The sequence below is a fragment of the Oncorhynchus clarkii genome, chromosome 6 (genome assembly GCF_045791955.1).
Source record: "Oncorhynchus clarkii lewisi isolate Uvic-CL-2024 chromosome 6, UVic_Ocla_1.0, whole genome shotgun sequence".
Classification (NCBI taxonomy): Eukaryota; Metazoa; Chordata; class Actinopteri; order Salmoniformes; family Salmonidae; genus Oncorhynchus; species Oncorhynchus clarkii.
In genome coordinates this window covers 62,594,469-62,621,462 of record NC_092152.1, presented here as the reverse complement: position 1 = coordinate 62,621,462, position 26,994 = coordinate 62,594,469, and the positions used below count along the sequence as shown (strand labels likewise).

Here is a 26,994-nt window from a genome sequence, read left to right as displayed (position 1 = left end):
ATATCACATTTACATAAATATTCAGACCTTTTACTCAGTACTTTGTTGAAGCACCTTTGGCAGCAATTACAGCCTCGAGTCTTCTTGGGTATGAAGCTACAAGCTTGGCACATTTGTATTCGGGGAGTTTTTCCCAATCTTCTCTGCAGATCCTCTCAAGCTCTGTCAGGTTGGATGGGGAGCGTCGCTGCACAGCTATTTTCAGGTAGATGTTCGATCAGGTTCAAGTCCGGGCTCTGGCTGGGCCACTCAAGGACATTCAGAGACTTGTCCTGAATCTACTCCTGTGTTGTCTTGGCTGTGTGCAGGACGTTGTCCTGTTGGAACGTGAACCTTCATCCCAGTCTGAAGTCCTAAGCACTTTGGAGCAGGTTTTTATTAAGGATCTCTCTGTACTTTGCTTTGTTCATCTTTCCCTTGATCCTGACTAGTCTCCCAGTCCCTGCCACTGAAAAACATCCCACAGCATGATGCTGCCACCACCATGCTTCACAATAGGGATGGTGCCAGGTTTCCTCCATGCATTCAGGCCAAAGAGTTCAATCTTGGTTTCATCAGACCAGAGAATCTTGTTTCTCATGGTCAGAGTCCTTTAGGTGCCTTTTGGCAAACTCCATGCAGGCTGTCATGTGCCTTTTACTGAGGAGTTGCTTCCGTCTGGCAACTCTACCATAAATACCTGATTGGTGGAGTGCTGCAGAGATGGTTGTCCTCTTGGAAGTTTCTCCCATCTCCACAGAGGAACTCTGGAGCTCTGTCAGAGTGACTCCAATCATGTTGTAGAAACATCTCAAGGATAATCAATGGAAACAGGAAGCACCGGATCTGAATTTTGAGTTTTAGTTACGTAAATAAAGTATTTCTGTTATTCTTTTTTTTATAAATTCGCAAACATTTCTAAAAACCTGTTTTCGACTTTGTCATTATGGGGTATTGTGTATATATTCATGAGGATTTTTTATTTATTTAATACATTTTAGAATAAGGCTGTAACGTAACAAAATGTGGAAAAGTGGAAGGGGTCTGAATACTTTTTGAATGCACTGTACAAATCCTTGTTATTTGTTGCTTGCAATATGCTGTGTTTTTGGCAGAGGTGTTGACTCGAGTCACATGACTTGAACTCAAGTCACACTCGAGTCATAAATATGATGACTTGCAACTCGACTTTGACTTTAACACCAATGACTCGTGACTTGACTTGGACTTGAGCCTTATGACTTGACCTGACTTGATACCCTCCCCCAGCCCAAATATTAAAAATGATACTATTAAAAAAAGTGTGCAGCGCTTCATTTAACGGATTACAGTTTGAATCAGACAGCAGCCAATCAAATTGTGCCAGCTGAGAAAAAGTTGCGCGTGGCATTGCAGAGGAACGTTGGCGGGTGAATTCAGATGGAGCCCTTGGAAAGATGATACCCAAAATTATTATTTTTGAATATAACGACTACTCTGTATCAACAAAAAACAGATGGCAACTTGCAAAACATGCAGGAAGTAAATTACAGACTGAGGCGCAACAACTTCCAACTTTGTTCGACATTTGAAGCTGCACAAAGAACGGTAAGTCGTGGCTAATATAGCCGACAGCTATATAATTCATAACTTTGCTAGTGTAGCATGTTGGCTAACGTAACGTTAAGTCAATGAGCCTCCACACAGTCAGTCAGGGCGGGAATGTGATCATTGCACCCAGGGTTGACTGGCTAGGCAGTTGGTAGCCTAAATCCTGCCTGATGTTACTACTGTTCCTAAAGCCATTGACATATGTTAGCTTACTGTAACCACTCGCACAGTGTGTGTGTGTTTAGGTTGGGCGATTGCGTATAAGCCTACATCGCCCGATTGCGCCCCATAGCGATCCTCGATAGTCGATCGCAATTGGGGGGGTGTCTTTCTTATGGCTACCCATGTATTTCTATGGAAATATAAAGTTTATTTGGAAAGTAAGTAGATCTTTAAAAGCCTTCATTTTTATTTTATTTTTATTTAACTAGGCAAGCCAGTTAAGAACAAATTCTTATTTTCAATGACAGCCTAGTGGGTTAACTGCCTTGTTCAGGGGCAGAACGACAGATTTTCACCTTCGATCTTGCAACCTTCCGGTTACTAGTCCAACGCTCTACCCACTAGGCTACCTGCATAAATGTAATATACTAACTATTACTCTTGTTAAAAATATGAAATGGTATTATATTTGATGAAGAGAACATTATGACTTGTTTAGGACTCGAAACTCCCAAGTTTAGAACTTGAGACTTGACTTGAGACTTGTTGGTCTTGACTTGAGACTTGACTCGAGACTTGTTAGTCTTTACTTGGGACATGACTTGGGACTTGAGTGCTAAGACTTGAGACTTACTTGTGACTTGTAAAACAATGTCCCACCTCTGTTTTTTTGACTTTTCAGTCTGGGAATAGTCTCTCACTTCAAAATGTATGATTGTTGGTTGTTGTTTGTCCAACACTTTTCTGGACATATTACAACTCAGTAAACCTGACAGTATACAGGTTGATCAATAGGATGTGAAGTTCACCTATGACGCTGTAAACGGGGTATGCATACAGCCAAAGATAAACACTGGAATGTACAAACTACAGGGAAGAACCTTTAAGCATTCTAAAGATATGCAGTTGTGTTGCATGTTTACTAGCAATTTGATATTTCCTGGTTTCGCCCCTTCATTCCTTCTCTCCCTCCTCCATCTCTCTCTCATGCTAACCTGTCTCCCCATGCACACTAATCTCAGACCACTCATGTCAGTCAGGATTTGGAGTCTAACTCTCTCCCTCCCCCTTTCCCCCTCCAGAGAAGCCTGTGACGGTGGAGCTGAGCTGTGGGGCAGGGCCTGTCCTCGTGGTGCTGGAGCCGGGACAGCCCCTGCTGCTGGACTGTCACCTGGGGGCCACGCCCCTGGCCACGCCCCTCAACGTCACTTGGCTGCAAGATGGGCTCCCCGTGCTGGAGGGGGAGGGGAACTCCCTCAGGACCCTTGCCAACGGATCACTGCTGGTGCTGCCCACCTCTGTGGATGGTCGGACACCTCAAGGGGTGGAGGGGGGCTACAGCTGTGTGAGCACCGGCCCCTTTGGAGCTCTGACCAGCCGCACCATTGCTGTTCACCTGGCCAGTGAGTACTACTATTTCTCAGACAGGGTGGGTCTGTGCCCGCTCAACTCCACCAGGGTCAGACTCACATGGAATGGCATGATGGTCTGGTGTCCCAACATAGGAGCACAGCCATTTTCCTCAGGGGGATTTCCATACTTGGTCCTCCTCTGTCTCAGGCAAGAGATTGATCGTGTGGCTGGTCGGCCACACCGGTGGTGTCCTGTGAACTGGTAGGTGCCACACCGGTGGTGTCCTGGGAACAGGTAGGCTTCACACCGGTGGTGTCCTGTGAACAGGTAGGCTCCACACCGGTGGTGTCCTGTGAACAGGTAGGCTTCACACCGGTGGTGTCCTGGGAACAGGTAGGCTCCACACTGGTGGTGTCCTGTGAACAGGTAGGCGCCACATCGGTGGTGTCCTGGGAACAGGTAGGCGCCACACCGGTGGTGTCCTGGGAACAGGTAGGCTCCACACTGGTGGTGTCCTGGGAACAGGTAGGCTCCACGCTGGTGATGTCCTGGGAACTGGTAGGCGCCACACCGGTGGTGTCCTGGGAACAGGTAGGCTCCACGCTGGTGATGTCCTGGGAACAGGTAGGCTCCACACTGGTGGTGTCCTGGGAACAGGTAGGCTCCACGCTGGTGATGTCCTGGGAGCTGGTAGGCGCCACACTGGTGGTGTCCTGGGAACAGGTAGGCTCCACACCGGTGGTGTCCTGTGAACAGGTAGGCGCCACACCGGTGGTGTTCTGGGAAAAGGTAGGCTCCACACCGGTGGTGTTCTGGGAAAAGGTAGGCTTCACACTGGTGGTGTCCTGGGAACAGGTAGGCTTCACACTGGTGGTGTCCTGGGAACAGGTAGGCTTCACACCGGTGGTGTCCTGGGAACAGGTAGGCTTCACACCGGTGGTGTCCTGGGAACAGGTAGGCTTCACACCGGTGGTGTCCTGGGAACAGGTAGGCTTCACACCGGTGGTGTCCTGGGAACAGGTAGGCTTCACACCGGTGGTGTCCTGTGAACAGGTAGGCTTCACACCGGTGGTGTCCTGGGAACAGGTAGGCTTCACACCGGTGGTGTCCTGGGAACAGGTAGGCTTCACACCGGTGGTGTCCTGGGAACAGGTAGGCTCCACACCCGTGGGTTGAGGACAGAGGGGGAAAGGGGGAGAGCGAGAGAGGGGTGAAGAGTAGGATGGAGAGAGAGGGAGTGAGAGAGATAGGCTTCACACCGGTGGTGTCCTGGGAACAGGTAGGCTTCACACCGGTGGTGTCCTGGGAACAGGTAGGCTTCACACCGGTGGTGTCCTGGGAACAGGTAGGCTTCACACCGGTGGTGTCCTGGGAACAGGTAGGCTTCACACCGGTGGTGTCCTGGGAACAGGTAGGCTTCACACCGGTGGTGTCCTGTGAACAGGTAGGCTCCACACCGGTGGTGTCCTGTGAACAGGTAGGCTCCACACCGGTGGTGTCCTGTGAACAGGTAGGCTTCACACCGGTGGTGTCCTGGGAACAGGTAGGCTTCACACCGGTGGTGTCCTGGGAACAGGTAGGCTTCACACCGGTGGTGTCCTGGGAACAGGTTGGCTTCACACCGGTGGTGTCCTGGGAACAGGTAGGCTTCACACTGGTGGTGTCCTGGGAACAGGTAGGCTTCACACCGGTGGTGTCCTGTGAACAGGTAGGCTCCACACCGGTGGTGTCCTGTGAACAGGTAGGCTTCACACCGGTGGTGTCCTGGGAACAGGTAGGCTCCACACTGGTGGTGTCCTGGGAACAGGTAGGCTCCACGCTGGTGATGTCCTGGGAACTGGTAGGCGCCACACCGGTGGTGTCCTGGGAACAGGTAGGCTCCACGCTGGTGATGTCCTGGGAACAGGTAGGCTCCACGCTGGTGGTGTCCTGGGAACAGGTAGGCTCCACGCTGGTGATGTCCTGGGAACTGGTAGGCGCCACACCGGTGGTGTTCTGGGAAAAGGTAGGCTCCACACCGGTGGTGTTCTGGGAAAAGGTAGGCTTCACACCGGTGGTGTCCTGGGAACAGGTAGGCTTCACACCGGTGGTGTCCTGGGAACAGGTAGGCTTCACACCGGTGGTGTCCTGGGAACAGGTAGGCTTCACACCGGTGGTGTCCTGGGAACAGGTAGGCTTCACACCGGTGGTGTCCTGTGAACAGGTAGGTTCCACACCGGTGGTGTCCTGGGAACAGGTAGGCTTCACACCGGTGGTGTCCTGGGAACAGGTAGGCTTCACACCGGTAGTGTCCTGGGAACAGGTAGGCTTCACACCGGTGGTGTCCTGGGAACAGGTAGGCTTCACACCGGTGGTGTCCTGGGAACAGGTAGGCTTCACACCGGTGGTGTCCTGGGAACAGGTAGGCTCCACACCCGTGGGTTGAGGACAGAGGGGGAAAGGGGGAGAGCGAGAGAGGGGTGAAGAGTAGGATGGAGAGAGAGGGAGTGAGAGAGATAGAAGGTAGCAAGAGATCCGGTTTATCCCCCCTCTCCTCTCCCCTCCCCTCTCCCCTCCCTCCCCCCTCTCTCCTCTCCCCTCCCTCTCTCCTCTCCCTCTCTCCTCTCCCCTCCCTCTCTCCTCTCCCCTCTCCCCTCCCTCTCTCCTCTCCCCTCCCTCTCTCCTCTCCTCTCCCCTCCCTCCCCCCTCTCTCCTCTCCCCTCCCTCTCTCCCCTCCCTCTCTCCTCTCCCCTCTCCTCTCTCCTCTCCCCTCCCTCTCTCATCTCCCATCACACTCTCCTCCCATAGAGCTGCTTTCATTATCCTCTGTAAAAGTGGCAGTCTTTATTCAGTCATTAGCTTTGTGTAGAATGGGACTGTATCCTCTGTGGAGGTTCCTCCTTTTGTCAGCTGTCACATGCCTATTTCTGAGAATGCTTTGTTTGGGGGGAATGAGGGGACAATGAGGTAGGGAGGTGATGACTGAGAGGGATGAAGGGAGGGAGGTGACTGAGGAGTTAGGATTGGTGAAAAGAGAAGGAAGTAGGAAGGTAGGGGAGGATACGTTGGGTAGGAAGGAAAGATGGGATATTTGGGTGGGAGGTAACTGGGGAGTTTGGGATGGTGAAGGCAGAGGCTGTTCTGGGAGAGAGACTAATAAGTGTGTCCTTCAGAAGGTGTCTGTGGAGGGAGCTGGTAAATGTAATGGGCTGTAGACTACTACTGCTGTGAGATGGATGGGCTGCTGGAGACAAGCAGTGCCAAGGGCCTACATGCAATGGGCCTCAACGAGCACACTGACATTGAGCAGAGAGACCAGAGGCCCATGTCTGTCTGTCTGTCTTTCTGTCTGTCTCATGTCTTTACCACCACCAATTAGGAGGCAGAACACCACATGTGATAATTGTGTGACAGTCCTTCATCTTTAATACTCTAAACATGTTTGATGTGCATTGCTGTTCTGAATGCTCCCTTCATGTGACTCCGTCCAAAAAGCGAGTGAGTCAGTTAAAGAGAGGGGGGGTAAATTGCGGTAGAGGAGGAGGGGAGGAGAGGAGTTGGTGGACATGCCGACAGACAGAGAACAGGGAAGCCATGTGTTGTGGTCAGAGAGTACAAGGGGAGGGGAAGAAAGTTGCAATCTGATCGCTGAGGGGCCAAAGAATGGGGCAAAGACAGAAAGAGAGGGGGAATAGAGAGGACAGGAGAGAGAAAGAGAGGGGAGGCACAGAGAGAACAGGAACAGACAGAGAAGGGAGAGACTACAAATAAATGTGCTATGGATTGAACTCATATAGAGCAGAAGACATGCTAACAGATTTACAGATACAGTAATCTACTTCATCTGGTCCATTCACTCAGTAAGTTAACCATTAGCCCAGTTGGCCACAAGAGTTACAAGTGCTAGCTTACTTTACACTATTGGATGACCTGTTATCTATCTAGCTGCTCTGTGGAGCTCTGCTCTGTGTGCTCATTGAGAAACTTTGCTCCGTGTGTGTGTGTGTGTGTGTGTGTGTGTGTGTGTGTGTGTGTGTGTACAGCATCTAGTTTATGCAATGACAGGTGCTGAGCTTATTTGTGCTGTTAGTCAGCTAATAATATGTGGCTTTCTGAAGAACTTTGCCATGTGAGAATCATCTCAGAAGTAGTTGTGACAGATTTATGTTTGGTCGCTAGGTAGGATTAGCCCTTATATGTGTTATGAAGCATGGCTTACACGTCACATTTTCTAATCAGTTCAAAATGTATTTTTAATGTATGTCTTGGTATTTTACAGTCCAATGGAGAAATTAGGAACAACTTCAGGATGTAAGGATGTGACTTTTTTCTCAAGTGCTTTATGTATGGCTTTATGTCTAGTCTGTCACAGCGGTTTGGTGAGAATACCATTTGAAGGTAATCTTGGATTGGTATGTTCAGGACTTTAGGACTGCAGGCTGGACAGAACAGCTTGCAACCCTGGAGCTGATTGATGAGGTAGTCAGAGCTCTTGTGTTCCCCCATAATGCCCCAAATCAGTCTGGCCTGAGGTCAGGGGCCCCCTTAGCCCTATAAGACTCAGCTCCAGGACTCACTGTTGCCCCCTGCTGTTAACTACAGTTATCACGTGTGGGCTACAGACTAGCTGACTGCATCTCTCTCTGTGTCTCTTTCTCTCTCTTTCTCCCTCTCTCTTGCTGTCTCTCTCTATCTCCCTCACCTTTCTCCCTCACTCCCAGCGCTGTCTCGTTTCCATCAGGACCCAGAGGCCCAGGTGGTGCCCCTTGGGGGTGCTTCCCGCTTTGAGTGCCAGATAGACGGAGTGCCCACTCCAAGGATAACCTGGGAGAGGGACCAGGAACCCATCCCAAGCCAGCCTAGGTGAGACGCGCACACACACGCACATTCTCACACACACACGCACACACACACACACACGCACGCACGCACACACACACACACACACACACACACACACACACACACACACAGACACACACAGACACACACACACATGGTGATGCACTCCAGCAGAGCCTGACAGTAAGTGATTGTCTGTTCTACTTGGTCCCAATGCTGTCCCCTAAGAGAGCTCCAGCCGGACAGCGGAGACTGGATCGGCTCTAAGGTCCATGCTGCCACTGATCATGTGAGGGCTGTGCTCCCTCCACCATTCTACTTCATTGCATAATGGCAGTCAGGGAATAACCTGAGAATTTGGTAGGAAGTTCAATTAAATGAGTACATATTGGTCTTTTTCAGTAGTGCAGAGTTCAGAGATAAGGGATGGACACAGATCTGTTGGTTTCCTCTCTGTCTGTCAGCCAGAGGCTGAAGGTCAGGGCCACAAAGTGCATTCTGGTCACTTTCTCTCTTCTGTTTGTTCTACTCCCCAAAACCCTCCTACATCTCCCTTTCACATGGCTACAGGCTGAGGCCAGTCCAGTAACTGGGAACTGATGTGTTTTGAATCGAATTGGGTAGAAAGATGCACATAATCTACTGCACATGACTCCGCTCCCTCCCTTCTCCTCCCTGGCCTTTCCTCTCTCCTCGCTCTCACTCCCTTCGTCTCCCTCATGGGAGACATTTTGCCCTTTTTAAATTAAGTTACACATTTTTTCCACCTGCTCTGTCCTTACCAATCATAGAAAGACTGGCAGCTGTTTGTTAGTCATTTAGATGCATATCGCACACACTCTGCATGTGTGTACGCGCATGTGCACACACACTTATGCGGTATACAGTATACAGTGAATTACTGTTCATGGCTTGCCTCAGAGTGATCATGTGCCGAGTTGACGGCCTGTATATGTTTGCCCTTCAAAGGCCATGGCCCACATATGGCTGTTCACATGACGACTTGTTTAAATGTGTGTCTCATGTTGAATGGCCAGGAAATGGCCAGCTTTTCTTCATTAACATGGTTAAACTGACTAACATTACTATAACGTTCCAGGACCCTTGCTGCAGACCACCATCAGAGGCATCAGAGGAGCGGAAGGGGGGGGCAGGACCAGTGTGCTAACAACACTCTGTGTATTGACATCCAGGGCTGAACAGCGGAGAATCATGTAGCGTTACTGATAGAAACCCCCAATTTAATGCCGTCTCGTCTGCCTGAAAACTCAAATGCACACTCTCACAGCCGAGCAGTGGCCAAACACACACACACACACACACACACACACACACACACACACACACACACACACACACACACACACACACACACACACACAGACACACACACACACACACAGACACACACACACACACACACACATACACACACACACACACAGACACACACACACACACACACACACACACACACACACACACACACACACACACACTCTCTCACTAGTCACCAGAAACGGTCCCACTCTCATGCTCATTTACCCAAGCACTTAACACTATTGACGTTTCTGCCTCAGCTCTGCTGTTGGCTATACATTTGTGCCTGCCTGACATTATTAGAGGCATCTGGCTCAAAAACAGTCTATCCCTGTGTGACCCATAGGCCAATGCTGAACCAAGCTACACAGTGCTGTGGTGTTGTTGTACTGACACAAAGTGGTACTAATGGGCAGCAGTAGAGATGAGACCCTGACCAGAGACCAGTGTTGTGTGCAGTCTCTCTGTCTGTCTGTCAGGGCATGACTAGTCCATCATCATAGAGTTAAAAGGCTGTGGAATAGGAGTTGAATAGTGGAAAGCCCAGGCCTCAGGCTTGGAGGAACCATCCGGGTTTGTGTGTGTGTGTGTGTGGAACCTGACCTGGCTTCCATGGCAGCAGAGGGGGAAGGAGGGAGGGAGGGAGGAGGAAGAGGAGCTGGTGGGTGAAAGAGAGATAAATATTGACAAGAGTCGGCACAACCAGCAGCCATGGCTGCTTCTAAATGCTGTTTTGCAATGCGCAATCTCTCTGACCTAGATTGAGAGCTCATTGTTCTCTTACATCTATCGGTAAAGATTTCTATTCTCTTCTTTTTCTCCCCTGTTTACGTATTCTTTGTCATTAGGAATACAATGTATTTAGTGTCATTTCTTTCTTTTTCCTTTCTTGTGTCTACTTTTATTTGAGATTCCATATCTGTGGACGGCGTTATGCTAAATAGCTGTTAGATATAAGGAGAGAGTAGCCTAATGGCCGTCACTGGGGACCTACTCCTGCAGTTCTGTATGGCGGTAATGAGCGTGTACACAGTTGGAGATTACCAGTGAGTTATTATATCTCACTAAGCACTAGTTCTTGCAGTCTCCCCCTTCCACACACTCTCTCTCCTTCCCACCCTCTCTCCCTTTCCCTCTGTCTCCAGGTTCATCTCTCTCCCTAACGGTGTGCTCCAGATCTTGGGGGCGGTTAAGGAGGATGGGGGTGCGTACCGCTGTGTGGCCTCCAACTTTGCCCGGAAACGCTTCAGCCAGGATGCCATCCTCACTGTCACTACGGGTATGTTATGCTCTCTCAGTCTCTCTCTCTCTCTCTCTCTCTCGCTGATGACGTCTGTAGCCAAGTGATCCCTTTGGATGTGCTTGACCCCCTCTGTCTGGGTGTGTTCTTTAAATAGCCTATTTAGTGGATGGTTCCTGCTTATATGTATTTCCTGGAACTCTGCTGGAATGAGAGAGGTAAAGAGACAGAGACGGCTCCAGACCTATGGTCTCGTGTCTGATATCAGCAGGCTGTAAGCAGTATACACAGCCTCGCTCTGCTCTCCTCACCCACGTCTCTTCCCTTCTGACAAAAGGTGCATTACTGATGGAGATCAATCCTGGCCTTCAATTGGTTCCGTCAAACTTTAGTGTCTGTGAAAGGCCTATGTCTAGATCTGCTTCTATGTGAGCGTTGGCACGCACACAGAAAGAGAGACAGAGAGAGAGACCGTCTGAGACCGTCTGAGCATCAGAAACATGTCAGAGTCTTTATACCTATTTGCCCTATTGAGCTTGTTGCCTTTACACAAGACTGAGCTGTGTGGGAATGTCTGCACCCTGTGGAACAGTGAGGGAAACAGAGATGAATCACCTCTCTGCACCCTGCAGCATATCCACACACACACTCACAGACAGGCACGCACTAAGGGCACAGGGCGAAACCCAGATGCAGACATGGGAGGCGGGTGGTTCGAGTCTCTGATATTTATTATAATCCAAGGGGCAGGTAAGAGAACGGTCGTGGACAGGCAAAAAATCAACAAGGTCAGAGACCCAGAGACCAGGAGGTACAGAGTGGCAGGCAGGCTCAAGGTCAGGGTGGACAGTATGGTTCAGAGTCAAGGCAGGCAAGGGTCAAAACCGCAAAAGAGAGATAATAAATTTGAAAAAAGCAGGCACATGGAAAACCACACTGGTTGGCTTGACAAGACAAGACAAGCTGGCAACAGACAAACAGGGAACACAGGAATAAATACTAATGGGGAAAACGGGTGACACCTCGAGGTGGGAGGAGACAATCACAAAGACAGGTGAAACAGATCAGGGCACGACACGCACATTCACAAATAGACTTTGCATTATGTTGATGACTCAATACTTCTTGACACACTTACTGTATACCTTCTTTCTCTCCCAAACAAACACGGATGAGTACACAAACACCACACACTTTCACACACTTTCACACACTTTCACACACACACACACACACACACACACACACACACACACACACACAACACATATTTCACACACGCACACACACACCACTCTCACAGTCACACAGAAAGCCTGAGCAGGTGAAGAAATTACAGCATTCCTGCCTTTTTCACACCTCCCAATATCCAACAGACTGTGTGAAGTGATGCTAGCTTACAGTAGCAGGTATTTGGTGTGACACAAAGCCCTGCTGCCTTAGAAACCTGAAGGTCAGAGAAGAAAGCACTCCCAGACGTTTTGAGGCGTTATGTGAAACATGTCAAATCTAATGCCATTACATCTCTAGCTTTCACTTTGGAAGAGGTTTATGAATGGAATACCTGAACACCAATGTCATCTTCCTGACAGAATAATGCTGAGCACATCAACTCCACTTATTCAATTGTACATTACGTCTATACCTTTATATACTGAACCAATTGTACATTACGTCTATACCTTTATATACTGAACCAAAATATAAACGCAACATGCAACATTTTCAACGATTTTACTGTTATTACAGTTCATATAGGGAAATCAGTCAATTGCAATAAATGTATTAGGCTCTAATCTATGGGCCTTACATGACTGGGCAGCCACCTACTGGGGAGCCAAGCCCAGCCGATCAGAATGAGTTTGTCCCCACAAAAGGGCTTTATTACAGACAGAAATACTACTCAGCCCCCCCCCCCCCCCTTATCAGACGATCATGCAGATGGAGAAGCCGGATATGGAGGTCCTGAGCTTGCGTGGTTACATGTGGTTTGCGGTTGTGAGGCCGGACATTCTTGTAGTCAGCATGCCTATTGCACGCTCCCTCAAAAAATCTGTGGCATTGAGTTGTGTGACAAAACTCCACATTTTAAAGTGGCCTTTTATTGTCCACAGCACAAGGTGCACCTGTGTAATGATCATGCTGTTTATCTTGGCAAAGGATAAATGTTCACTAACAGGGATGTAAACCAATTTGTGCACCAAATTTGAGAGAAATAAGCTATTTATGCGTATGGAAAATATCAGGTATTTTCAGATCATGAAACATGGGACGAACTCTTTGCATTTATATTTTTGTTCAGTGTACTTTCTCTCTCTCATCCACACTCTGAGCACAGAACTTATACAAAACCCTATCAAGGCACATCCTGCAATCCTGGGAGAACTCGACTGGCCCATTTAAAACCTTAAGCCCTCATGCATAACCAAGTAGTGCTGTATGTATGCTCAATGATTAATTTATAATGTGCTTACAGTATCCCAGGACCCTGCTGGAGCTCATTATCATAATGTAGGCTCTGAGCAGAGAGACAGGCAGAGCAGGCCCCGGCCCAGGAAGTGTGATGGGCCTCCCGTCCTACCATAATTACCCCTAGAGCCACTCACACATAGCCACTAAAAATAAGGGCCTCATCTGCTCTGCTAATGCACTATTCTACTCCTCCAAGAAAATGATGGAGATTTATTTAGTCATATAGTTTGGCAGAATTACACCACCATGCTCTCAGAGTAAGGCCCTCACTGCCTCTCCTCCATTATCTGACTCCCCTCTCCCTCAGATGCCCTCTGTCTCTCTCTCTCTCTCTCTCTCTCTCTCTCTCTCTGTCAATCTGTCTACAATAAGTGACTCCAAAGAGGTTTAGCATACATAATATAGAGCCTTCTGCTCCTCTCTTAAGCCCATTGGGGCAGCTAGCTAGCCTGGTTGTGCAGCATTCATTCTGTTTTAACCAGGCTAGTAACTAGCTCTGTCTCCTCCACTCATCTTCCTGACAGAGCTGCTAACTGTCCTAAACAGTGTTGCCAATGATTTTTCAGTGAGAATCTCCATTGGCTCCTTGATTTGTCGCTAGAAGTCACTAGATGACATTTTGCATTGCACGACTACATCACAGCACCAATTGGCCTTGCTGCGGCACAGCTGCGGTCCCCGATGTCGTGTTTTTGGCCCCTCTCCTGCCGCAAACCCTCTTCCCTTGTGCTTCTCTGCCTGTGTGTGCACCGTTGCTGTGATTTTTTTATACAGACAGATTCTCCCATTCTTGTTTGTGGCAGAATTGTGTGGGGAAAGTCACTAAATGCTATCAAAACCATAGAAACTCTCAGTAGCAAAAACTCCCCAAAGGCAGCTTGAAAAGTTGTTGAATTTGTCGCTAAACTCTTTTACCAATATAAGTCACTGGCGGTGTCTGAAAACTTGATAAATATAGCGACAAAGTCACTAAATTGGTAACACTGATCCTAACTAATCGAGAGGGCCAAGCTTTAATCACTGTGGGCCCAAGGGGAAACTAGACTGGTGTCAGGTGATCTTTCCTCCCCTATTGAGAGCTGCTGTGATGTCATAGTGATGGACAGGACAGGACAGGACTGGTGGTGCTTTCAAAACAACTGGGAACTCGAGGAAACATGGTCAAATCATGACGTCAGTGATCTTCAGGCCGGAAAGTCTGAGTTCTAGAAAGATGCCAGAGTTTCCAGCTTGGAATTCCGAGTTGGATGACCATTCCCAGTTGTCTTGAGTTGCGTGTTCAGAGTTGTTACACTAAATCCTGACAAGGGCCCCAGCATTGTCTTACATCAGATAGCACCACGACCCTGCCTAAACTGAGTTCATCGGTAGGTCATTTGTGACATGCCGCGTTAGAATGACGGTGTCTGATATAAGACATTAAGGGTTGGAGTTGGTTGTAAGGCAGCTGTTGATTCCTGTGTCTGTGTTGTGTCTGTGTGCCCAGGTCCTGGCCCTGCCCAAAGTGAGGTAGTGATTGTGGCACCTCCTCAAAATGCCACAGTGGTGCAAGGGCGTCCAGCAGTGATGGAGTGCATGGCCCAGGGGGGGCAGCCCAAGCCCCTGGTGTCCTGGAGCAGACAGGGTAAGACTCTCTCTCAATCCCTCCCGAGTGGTGCAGCGGTCTAAGGCATTGCATCTCAGTGCAAGAGGCATCACTACAGTCCCTGGTTCAAATCCAGGCTGTATCAGATACGGCCCTGATTGGGAGTCCCTTAGGGTGGTGCAGAATTGGCCCAGGTTTGGCCGTAGTTGTAAATAAGTAGTTGTAAATAATAATTTGTTCTTAATTAACTTTCCTAGTTAAATGAAAGAATAGACTCAATACCAATGTCACAACGAGAGCCTGGCCAATACTTTGGTACTAAGCTCCTGTGTTATTCCTGTAATATCATCTTCATTGTGTTTCATATTTCTACCTTTGCTGACAAAACTCCCGTCATCACAGAGGTCTTACAGTGCCACCTAGTGGCTGGATATGCTCACTATACTTTTCTGTGATTGACGTTCAACTGCTGAACTGAGCTGCCTTGAAATGGCAGTGCCTAGTGTTGTGTGCATGAAACTACTGTTTTTAATTGCTTTAGTTTGGTCTTTTCTGATATTTTTTTCTCTGAAATCGCTTGTCTCTTCTCTGTTCCTTTCTGCTCTTTCTCCTGGACACAGACGGGAAGCCCATCGCCACCGACGTGGTTGTCCTGGAAACCAACCTGGTGATCCCCAACACACGGCGTTACCATGCAGGCGTCTACGTCTGCCGTGCCAACAAACCCAAGACCCGGGAGTTTGTCATCGCTGCGGCTGAACTGCATGTGCCAGGTAAGAGGAAGAATATGTGAGTGTGAGAGTGTGGTATAGATTGCATGTTTGGCTTCGATCTTAGATCTCCGATTTGTATTCTTGGCTTTTATCTTAGTTATCTGGTCCTCTAGTAAATTGTAATATATATGCTGCTGTGAAGGATTTTTTCCTTAGAAGGATGTTTCTCTATTCGCATTCTCCCAGCCCCACCAGTGATCCTCCAGCCCCCAGAGACGGTGTCTCTCTCTCGGGGAAACACAGCCAGGTTTGTGTGTAACAGCTCTGGGGAGCCTCCCCCGGCGCTGCACTGGCTGAAGAATGGCAAGCCGGTCAAGTCTAACGGACGGGTGAAGACCCAGAGCCCTGGGGTGCTGCTCATCAACCAGCTGGGCCTGGATGACGCAGGGTACTACCAATGCATCGCTGACAACGCTCTGGGGACGGCCTGTGCCACAGCCAAGCTGTCTGTCATTGTGCGAGAGGGTCTACCCAGCCCACCACACCAGCTCTCTGCCACGCCCCAATCAAGCACCACCACCCTCCTCACCTGGGAACGGCCCGAACACAACAGTGACCAGATTATAGGCTTCTCTGTGCACTACCAGCCCACTTCAGGTGTGTGTGTGTGTGTGTGTGTGTGTGTGTGTGTGTGTGTGTGTGTGTGTGTGTGTGTGTGTGTGTGTGTGTGTGTGGCCTGTACGTACGACGTCTATGCACAAGGATGCTAACTCGTTTCAAGTGTATAGGCATTAACATACATAGGTGCCTGGTTCCTTGATAGCATGGTGGAGAAGGACACTGTCAGGTCAGGCTGAGTGTGTCCTTTGCTCCAGGTAAAACACTGGGCTTGTGTGGTCCACAGGCTCTGATCACATGGAATACCAGTTTGCTGTGAACAACGATACCACAGAGTACCATGTGAAGGAGCTACTGCCACACACAGCCTATACCTTCTACGTGGTGGCCTACTCCCCCATGGGAGCCAGCCGCCCGTCACGGCCCGTCACCGTGGAGATGCTGGAGGACGGTGAGTAGACCAAAGACCTCACTTCTCAAAGGAAAACAACAGAGACACAGTTAGATCTAATGCATCCACATGACAGCCTGCATGAGTCATCATACACTTGAGAGTAAAAAGAACGTATGACACGGTCAACCTATATTATACGTGAGTAACACCTAAGTAGATATTGTTGCCCGTCAACTAGCTATGTGATTCTACTTTGTTGCTAGGAGATAATGTAATGAATAAATTGGTATAATAGCCTGCAGAATAGTATGGTTGATGAATGGATACTAAGAGTGTCCTGTACCTGATCTGACATGCTGGGACCCTCCAGAGAATATGATTGGCTACTTAAGTCACCAGACACTAGATCCAGGGTTATCTGTACTAGAGGTTGACCGATTATGATTTTTCAACGCCGATACAGATTATTGGAGGACCATAAAAGCCGTTTTTTTATTTATTTATTTGTATTAATGACAATTACAACAATACTGAATGAACACTTATTTTAACTTAATATAATACATCAATAAAATCAATTTAGCCTCAAGTAAATAATGAAACATGTTCAATTTGGTTTAAATAATGCAAAAACAAAGTGTTGGAGAAGAAAGTAAAAGTGCAATATGTTCCATGTCAAATATGTGCCATGTAAGAAAGCTAACGTTTCAGTTCCTTGCTGAGAACATGAGAACATATGAAAGCTGGTGGTTCCATTTAACATGAGTCTTCAATATTCCCAGGTAAGAAGTTTTAGGTTGTAGTTATTATAGGAATTATAGGACTATTTCCCTCTATACCATTTGTATTTCATTAACCTTTGACTATTGGATGTTCTTATAGGCACTTTAGTATTGCCAGTGTAACAGTATAGCTTCCGTCCCTCTCCTCGCTCCTCCCTGGGCTCGAACCAGCAACACAACGACAATTAGCGTGCGCTAACTAGCTAGCCATTTCACTTCGGTTACACAAGCCTCATCTCGGGAGTTGATAGGCTTGAAGTCATAAACAGCGCAATGCTTGACGCACAACGAAGAGCTGCTGGCAAAACGCACGAAAGTGCTGTTTTAATGAATGTTTACGCGCCTGCTTCTGCCTACCACCGCTCAGTCAGATACTTGTATGCTCAGTCAGATTATATGCAACGCAGGACACGCTAGATAATATCTAGTAATATCATCAACCATGTGTAGTTATGATTGATTATTTTTTATAAGATAAGTTTAATGCTAGCTAGCAACTTACCTTGGCTTACTGCATTCGCGTAACTCCTTGTGGAGTGCAATGAGAGAGAGGCAGGTCGTTATTGCGTTGGACTAGTTAAGGTTGCAAGATTGGATCCCCCGAGCTGACAAGGTGAAAATCAAATCAAATCAAATTTTATTTGTCACATACACATGGTTAGCAGATGTTAATGTGAGTGTAGCGAAATGCTTGTGCTTCTAGTTCCGACAATGCAGTAATAATCTGTTGTTCTGCCCCTGAACAAGGCAGTTAACCCACTGTTCCTAGGCCGTCATTGAAAATAAGAATGTGTTCTTAACTGACTTGCTTAGTTAAATAAAGATTAAGTAAAGGTGTAAAAAAAAATATATAAAAAATCGGCACCCAAAAACACAGATTTTCGATTGTTATGAAAACTTGAAATCAGCTCTAATTAATCGGCCATTCCGATTAATCGGTCGACCTCTAATCTGTACTGCAAACTATATGACACATTAATACTAAGAATGTCCTGCCATGCTCTATCCCACAGTACCAAGTGCCCCTCCACAGCTGTCCCTGCTCAGCACCTCTCCTACAGACATCAGAGTGATGTGGCTGCCCCTGTCCTCCCAGCACAGCAGAGGAGCTGTCACCCGCTACCGCATCGACTACTCCACACTGGAACAAGGCGAGCACATCACCATTTACTGGCACGGAGGCCACAGTACTACACTGCTGTCCTGTGTTATTATAACGCTGTCCGGGATTAGAACGTGGTGGTACATGTGTTCATGTTTCAGGAAGGCACAAAGCCTCAAATCAATGCATGATTTATGCAACCATAAACCGTGCGCATCTAAAGTTAGGATTCCTGTAGTAGAGAATGATGTTAATTATGGCTGAATGTGTGCCTGTTTGTGTGTCTATGTGTGCGTGTTTGTCTGTCTATGTGTGCCTGTTTGTGTGCCTATGTGCGCGTGTTTATGTATGCCCTGTTGGCATGTGTATCAGAATGCAACAGCAGAGAGACAGCCAGGCAGTTGTTGTTGGGGAGTGTGTCCTGAATGACTACAAAAGACTCTTAAACTCAGTCACACACATTTTGGCTCCAAGAACAATTGTGGATTCTAAGCATTAAGTATTGAAGAGTGACTTGGGGTATAAGCCCAAAGCACAAAGTGTTCTGTTCTATCCATGGTATACAATGAGTCATCAGGTCTTGCATAATAAGGTAATGGCTGCATCTTATGTATGTGTGTGTGTTTACTGCAGTGGACAACATGTTTTCTGTGGAGGTGGCGGGGAATGAGACTCAGCTTACCTTGCGGGAGCTGCAGCCTAACCAGGCCTATCGACTGCGGATGGCGGCGGGAACAGGAGCAGGCTTTGGTGTGCCATCTGAGTGGGCTCAGCACCACACCCCAGCCCACTTTAACCACAGCATGGGTGAGACCTCGCGCCCTGCCCTCTCTCTTTCTATATATATGTATATATGACACACCTACTCTTTCAAGGGTTGTACATTGTAGAATAATAGTGAAGACATCAAAATGATGAAATAACACTTATGGAATCAAGTAGTAACCAAGAAAGTGAACCTGTCACGGCTAGACGTTCCGCTAGCGGAACCCCTCGACAACATCCGGTGAAATGGCATAGCGCCAAATTCAAATTAAATTACTATAAATATTAAACTTTCATGAAATCACACATGCAAAACACCAAATTAAAGCTGCACTTGTTGTTAATCCAGCCAACGTGTCAGATTTCAAAAAGGCTTTACGGCGAAATCAAACCATGCAATTATCCCCCCACCAAACAAACACATGACACTCATATTTCAACCAGCCAGGCGCAACACAAAATGCAGAAATAACGATATAATTCATGCCTTACCTTTGAAGACCTTATTTTGTTGGCACTCCAATATGTCCCATAAACATCACAAACAGTCCTTTTGTTCAATAAATTCCATCGTTATATCTCCAAAATGACCATTTATTTGGCGCGTTTGATCCAGAAAAACACAGGTTCCAACTCGCGCAACATGACTACAAAATATCTAATAAGTTATCTGTAAACTTGCTCCAAACATTTCAAACAACTTTCCTAATACACCTTTAGTTTTTTTTTAACGTAAATAATCAATAAAACTTAAGACGGAATAAACTGTGTTCAATACCGGATGAAAACAAAGTGGAGCGAGCTTTCAGGTCACGCACCCCTAACAAACAGTACACTAGACTCGACCCTCGTTCTGAACAGACCTATTTCTTCATTTCTCAAAGGAAACACATCAACCAATTTCTAAAGACTGTTGACATCTAGTGGAAGCGATGGGAACTGCAAGCAAGTGCCTTAAAGAAATCTAGATCCCCATAGAAATCCCATTGAAAAGAGAGTGACCTCAAAAAAAATAATTCTGGATGGATTCTTCTCAGGTTTTCGCCTGCCATATCAGTTATGTTATACTCACATACATTATTCAAACAGTTTTCTATCTAAATCTACCAATTATATTCATATCCTAGCTTCTGGGCCTGAGTAGCAGGCAGTTTACTTTGGGCACACTTTTCATCCGGATGTCAAAATACTGCCCCCTAGCCCGAAGAGGTTTAAACAAATCAAAATATATTTTAGATTCTTCAAAGTATCCACCCTTTGCCTTGATGAAGCTTTGCACACTCTTGGCTTTCTATGAACCAGATTTTCCAACAGTCTTCTTTTCCAACAGAGTTCCCACATATGATGAGCAGTTGTTGGCTGCTTTTCCTTCACTCTGCGGTCCAACTCATCTAAAATCATCTCAATTGGGTTAAAGGTGTGTTGGGTCGTTGTCCTGTTGAAAAACAAATTATAGTCCCACTAAGCACAAACTAGATGGGATGGCATATCGCTGCAGAATGCTGTGGTAGCCATGCTGGTGAAGTGTGCCTTGAATTCTAAATAAATCACAGACAGTGTCACCAGCAAAGCACCCCCACACCATTACACCTCCTCCATGCTTCACGGTGGGAACTACACATGCTAAGATCATCCGTTCACGTACTCTGCGTTTCACAAAGACACGGCGGTTAGCACCAAAAATCTCAAATTTGGACTCAGACCAAAGGATCGATTTCTCTGGACTAATGTCCATTGCTCGTGTTTCTTGGTCTAAGCAAGTCTCTTCTTCTTATTGGTGTCCTTTAGTAGTGGTTTCTTGGCATCAATTCGACCATGAAGGCCTGATTCATGCAGTCTCCTCTGTTACATGAACTATGAAGTCTTTATTTGGGCTGCAATTTCTGAGGCTGGTAACTCTAAAGAACAGAGGTAACTCTGGGTCTTCCTTTCCTGTGGCGGTCCTCATGACAGCCAGTTTTATCATAGCGCTTGAGGGTTTTTGCGACTGCACTTGAAGAAACTTTAAAATTTCTTTACATTTTCCGGATTGACTCACCTTCATGTCTTAAAGTAATGATGGACTGTTGTTTCTCTTTGCTTATTTGAGCTGTTCTTGCCATAATATGGATTTGGTCTTTTACCAAATAGGGCTATCTTCTGTATACCAACCATACCATGTCACAACACAACTGATTGGCTCAAACACATTAAGAAGGACAGAAATTCCACAAATGTACTTTTAACAAGGCACACTTGTTAATTGAAATGCATTCCATGTGACTCCCTCATGAAGCTGGTTGAGAGAATGTCAAGAGTGTGCAAAGCTGTCAATCAAGGCAAAGGGTGGCTACTTTGAATAATGTCAAATATAAAATGTATTTTGATTTGTTTAACACTTTTTTGGTTACTACATGATTCCATGTGTTATTTAATAGTTTCATGTCTTCACTATTATTCGACAATGTAGAAAATATAAAAAATAAAGAAAAACCCTTGAATGAGTAGGAGTGTCAAACTTTTGCCTATATATATATATATATTCAAGGGTTTTTCTTTATTTTTTATATTTTATTTTATATATGTATATGTATATATATATATATATATATATATATATATATATATATATATATACACACTGCTCAAAAAAATGAAGGGAACACTAAAATTACACATCCTAGATCTGAATGAAATATTCTTATTAAATACTTTTTTCTTTACATAGTTGAATGTGCTGACAACAAAATCACACAAAAATTATCAATGGAAATCACATTTATCAACCCATGGATGTCTGGATTTGGAGTCACACTCAAAATTAAAGTGGAAAACCACACTACAGGCTGATCCAACTTCGATGTAATGTCCTTAAAACAAGTCAAAATGAGGCTCAGTAGTGTGTGTGGCCTCCACGTGCCTGTATGACCTCCCTACAACGCCTGGGCATGCTCCTGATGAGGTGGCGGATGGTCTCCTGAGGGATGTCCTCCCAGACCTGGACTAAAGCATCCGCCAACTCCTGGACAGTCTGTGGTGCAACGTGGTGTTGGTGGATGGAGCGAGACATGATGTCCCAGATGTGCTCAATTGGATTCAGGCCTGGGGAACGGGCGGGCCAGTCCATAACATCAATGCCTTCCTCTTGCAGGAACTGCTGACACTCCAGCCACATGAGGTCTAGCATTGTCTTGCATTAGGAGGAACCCAGGGCCAACCACACCAGCATATGGTGGTGTTCTCTGGCAAATGCCCAACGTCCTGCACGGTGTTGGGCTGTAAGCACAACCCCCACCTGTGGACGTCGGGCCCTCATACCACCCTCATGGAGTCTGTTTCTGACCGTTTGAGCAGACACATGCACATTTGTGGCCTGCTGGAGGTCATTTTACAGGGCTCTGGCAGTGCTCCTCCTGCTCCTCCTTGCACAAAGGCGGAGGTAGCGGTCCTGCTGCTGGGTTGTTGCCCTCCTACGGCCTCCTCCACGTCTCCTGATGTACTGGCCTGTCTCCTGGTAGCACCTCCATGCTCTGGACACTATGCTGACAGACATAGAAAACCTTCTTGCCACATCTCGCATTGATGTGCCATCCTGGATGAGCTGCACTTCCTGAGCCAGTTGTGGGGGTTGTAGACTCCGTCTCATGCTACCACTAGAGTGAAAGCACCGCCAACATTCACAAGTGACCAAAACATCAGCCACGAAGCATAGGAACTGAGAAGTGGTCTGTTGTCCCACCTGCAGAACCACTCCTTTATTGGGGGTGTCTTGCTAAATGCCTATAATTTCCACCTATTGTCTATTCCATTTGCACTACAGCATGTGAAATTTATTGTCAATTGTTGCTTCCTAAGTGGACAGTTTGATTTCACAGAAGTGTGATTGACTTGGAGTTACATTGTGTTGTTTAAGTGTCCCCTTTATTTTTTGAGCAGTATATATATATATATATATATATATATATATATATATATATATATATATATACTACTGTTCAAAAGTTTGGGGTCACTAAGAAATGTCCTTGTTTTTGAAAGAAAATCTATTTTTTTGTCCATTAAAATAACATCAAATTGATCAGAAATACAATGTAGCCATTGTTAATGTTGTAAATTACTATTGTAGCTGGAAACAGCGTATTTTTTAGGCAATATCTACATAGGTGTACAGAGGCTCATAATCAGCAACCATCACTCCTGTGTTCCAATGGCACGTTGTGTTAGCTAATCCAAGTTTATCATTTAAAAAACCCTTTTGCAATTATGTTAGCACAGCTGAAAACTGTTGTCCTGATTAAAAGAAGCAATAAAACTGGCCTTCTTTAGACTAGTTGAGTATCTGGAGCATCAGCATTTGTGGGTTCGATTACAGGCTCAAAATGGCTAGAGACAACTATTGTCTATTCTTATTCTGAGAAATGAATGCTATTCCATGTGAGAAATTGCCAAGAAACTGAAGATCTCGTACAACGCTGTGTACTACTCCCTTCACAGAACAGCGGGAATTGGCTCTAACCAGAATAGAAAGAGGAGAGGGAGGCCCCGGTGCACAACTGAGCAAGAGGACAAGTACGTTAGAGTGTCTAGTTTGAGAAACAGACGCCTCACAAGTCCTCAACTGACAGCTTCATTAAATAGTACCCACAAAACTTCAGTCTCAACGTCAACAAGTGAAGAGGCGACTCCGGGATGCTGGCCTTCTATGCAGAGTTGCAAAGAAAAAGCCATATCTCAGACTGGCCAATAAAAATAAAAGATTAAGATGGGCAAAAGAACACAGACACTGGACAGAGGAACTCTGCCTAGAAGGCCAGCATCCCGGAGTCGCCTCTTCGCTGTTGACGTTGAGACCGGTGTTTTGCGGATACTATTTCATGCAGTATATATATTGTTAGGTTCTAAATAAAGAGTAAAAACTCATGGATGATTAGTAAAGCTCAAACCAAGTTTATTCACCCAATGGGTCAGACAGCTGAACAGAGCACGACATATTCACACAAGCACGGGTATTTAACCCTTCCTCCTATGTTGAGTTTCCTCCTTACATCTCTGAACAGCCAATCTGTTGATAGACAGAACTTTAGTGATATCTGTTCCTCCTCACTTCATCTGACCTGACCTCTGCCCAAATTTCTCATTCCTCCCCAACTCACGGCTATCATATATATATCACACACAAACGCTTACACACCCTTCAACTTCAGCATCAATAGCCTACACTATGTGAAAGTACCCACCACAATAAGTGACCTGACCCGGTGTGGTCCTTATTTATTGAACCTTTTATTTATCCAGGTAATCTCATTGAGATAAAATCTCTTTTTACAAGAGAGACCTGGTTCAACCAAGACAGCAGCAGGGGGGAACAAAGTTTCAGACACATCTCAGGCCCACTGTAAAACTTACAGACAGAAGCACACCATAAACAAATTATAGACGTAGACAAATAGATATCCAATAATATTATTTGAATCCTTGTCCATAAGAGCACGTTCGCATTCTTAACCTGTAACTAAGTATACTAGCACTGAAAAGAACACTGCAACCTTCCATTCATGCTGACTGTTCATGGCTGAATACACCTTCTCCTTCATATTTGCATCAGCCATACAATTGCTCTCCATTCAGGGGGAAGGCTGACTCTGTGCCTCTTACAATGTGTTTGTGTTTGTGTGTGTGTGTGTGTGTGTGTATGTGTGTCTGAGGTTCTTGGTAAAGGCAGAAGATTCATTTCTAAGAAAGGGACAGAAATCTATTCAATCCTTTTCTATACAGTGACTGAGCTCTCACAAATGCCCTTTGTGAGAGCTCAGAAGAAGAAAATATGTTAATACACAGAAGAAAACCTGTTAATGCACAGAAGAAGAACATCTGTTAATGTACAGAAGAAGAAAACCTGTTAATGCACAGAATAAAACCTGTTAATGCACAGAAGAAGAAAACCTGTTAATGCACAGAATAAAATCTGTTAATGCACAGAAGAAGAAAACCTGTTAATGCACAGAATAAAACCTGTTAATGCACAGAAGAAAACCTGTTAATGCACAGAAGAAGAAAATCTGTTAATGCACAGAAGAAGAAAACCTGTTAATGCACAGAAGAAAACCTGTTAATGCACAGAAGAAAACCTGTTAATGCACAGAAGAAGAAAACCTGTTAATGCACAGAAGAAAACCTGTTAATGCACAGAAGAAAACCTGTTAATGCACAGAAGAAGAAAGTCTGTTAATGCACAGAAGAAGAAAATCTGTTAATGCACAGAAGAAGAAAATCTGTTAATGCACAGAAGAAAACCTGTTAATGCACAGAAGAAGAAAACCTGTTAATGCACAGAAGAAGAAAACCTGTTAATGCACAGAAGAAGAAAATCTGTTAATGCACAGAAGAATAAAATCTGTTAATACACAGAAGAAAACCTGTTAATGCACAGAAGAAGAAAACCTGTTAATGCACAGAAGAAGAAAATATGTTAATGCACAGAAGGAGACAATCTGTTAATGCACAGAAGAAGAAAATATGTTAATGCAGAGAAGAAGAAAACCTGTTAATGCACAGAAGAAGAAAATATGTTAATGCACAGAAGAAGAAAATCTGTTAATGCACAGAAGAAGAAAATATGTTAATGCACAGAAGAAGAAAATCTGTTAATACACAGAAGAAAACCTGTTAATGCACAGAAGAAGAAAACATGTTAATGCACAGAAGAAGAAAATATGTTAATGCACAGAAGGAGACAATCTGTTAATGCACAGAAGAAGAAAATATGTTAATGCACAGAAGAAGAAAACCTGTTAATGCACAGAAGAAGAAAACCTGTTAATGCACAGAAGAAAACCTGTTAATGCACAGAAGAAGAAAGTCTGTTAATGCACAGAAGAAGAAAATCTGTTAATGCACAGAAGAAGAAAATCTGTTAATGCACAGAAGAAAACCTGTTAATGCACAGAAGAAGAAAACCTGTTAATGCACAGAAGAAGAAAACCTGTTAATGCACAGAAGAAGAAAATCTGTTAATGCACAGAAGAATAAAATCTGTTAATACACAGAAGAAAACCTGTTAATGCACAGAAGAAAACCTGTTAATGCACAGAAGAAGAAAATATGTTAATGCACAGAAGGAGACAATCTGTTAATGCACAGAAGAAGAAAATATGTTAATGCACAGACGAAGAAAACCTGTTAATGCACAGAAGAAGAAAATATGTTAATGCACAGAAGAAGAAAATATGTTAATGCACAGAAGAAAACCTGTTAATGCACAGAAGAAGAAAATATGTTAATGCACAGAAGAAGAAAACCTGTTAATGCACAGAAGAAGAAAATATGTTAATGCACAGAAGAAAACCTGTTAATGCACAGAAGAAGAAAATATGTTAATGCACAGAAGAAGAAAATCTGTTAATGCACAGAAGAAGAAAATATGTTAATGCACAGAAGAAGAACATTTCACTGAGTAGGACCTCATTGTCAGTTCAAGTGAATTACAGGAAGCTGCTGAGGGGATGACGGCTTATAATAATGGCTGGAATAGATTGGAATGGTATTAAAACACATAGTAACCATGTGTTTTATGTTTGATACCATTCCATTAATTACCATAAGCCCATCATCCTCAATTAAGGTGGCACCTGTTCTAGATACAGGTCTATAGAATTACATTATTTAATGTTAAAGCCATTAGGAGATTGTCAAATTGAGTTGGTACAATAAATCAGTGTCTGGATCTTGTTTTCTTGAATCATGTCATGCGCTCTAGTAATGTTGTTTCACGCTGGCTCCTTGTTTGCTTTTCGTCTTCCCCAGTGATCTTTGCTCCCACAGAGCTGAAGGTTAGGGCCAAAATGAACTCCCTCCATGTCACATGGCAGCCCCCGCCCAATCACACGCAGATCTCCGGCTACAAGCTCTTTTGCAGGGAGGTGGTTGGTGAGGACCTGACCAATGGGGAGGCTCATCCTGAGAGGGAGCGGGTGAGGAGGATGGAGGCCCACACCATCAAGCTCCGCAAGAGGGTCAAACATCATGAGGTCTCTAGTCTGGGTGAGTCTGGGATGTTCACATGCCAGTGTTGTTTAAATCACTTCCTACTGGTCCAGGTGAAATTATTTGTATGGTAAAA

The 26,994-nt window shown here is 45.6% G+C and overlaps 1 protein-coding gene across 1 annotated transcript in view; it reads left to right on the top strand.

The window, feature by feature from the left end:
• Positions 1-26,994, top strand: part of LOC139411408 (immunoglobulin superfamily DCC subclass member 4-like) — a 64,390-nt gene that overhangs the window by 26,204 nt on the left and 11,192 nt on the right. Inside the window, exons 2-11 of the mRNA XM_071157735.1 lie at positions 2,814-3,134; positions 7,785-7,926; positions 10,371-10,504; positions 14,424-14,561; positions 15,143-15,295; positions 15,482-15,892; positions 16,140-16,304; positions 18,043-18,180; positions 18,765-18,938; positions 26,679-26,915. Coding sequence (XP_071013836.1) covers positions 2,814-3,134; positions 7,785-7,926; positions 10,371-10,504; positions 14,424-14,561; positions 15,143-15,295; positions 15,482-15,892; positions 16,140-16,304; positions 18,043-18,180; positions 18,765-18,938; positions 26,679-26,915 — 2,013 coding nt within the window. The remainder of the gene's footprint in view (positions 1-2,813; positions 3,135-7,784; positions 7,927-10,370; positions 10,505-14,423; positions 14,562-15,142; positions 15,296-15,481; positions 15,893-16,139; positions 16,305-18,042; positions 18,181-18,764; positions 18,939-26,678; positions 26,916-26,994) is intronic.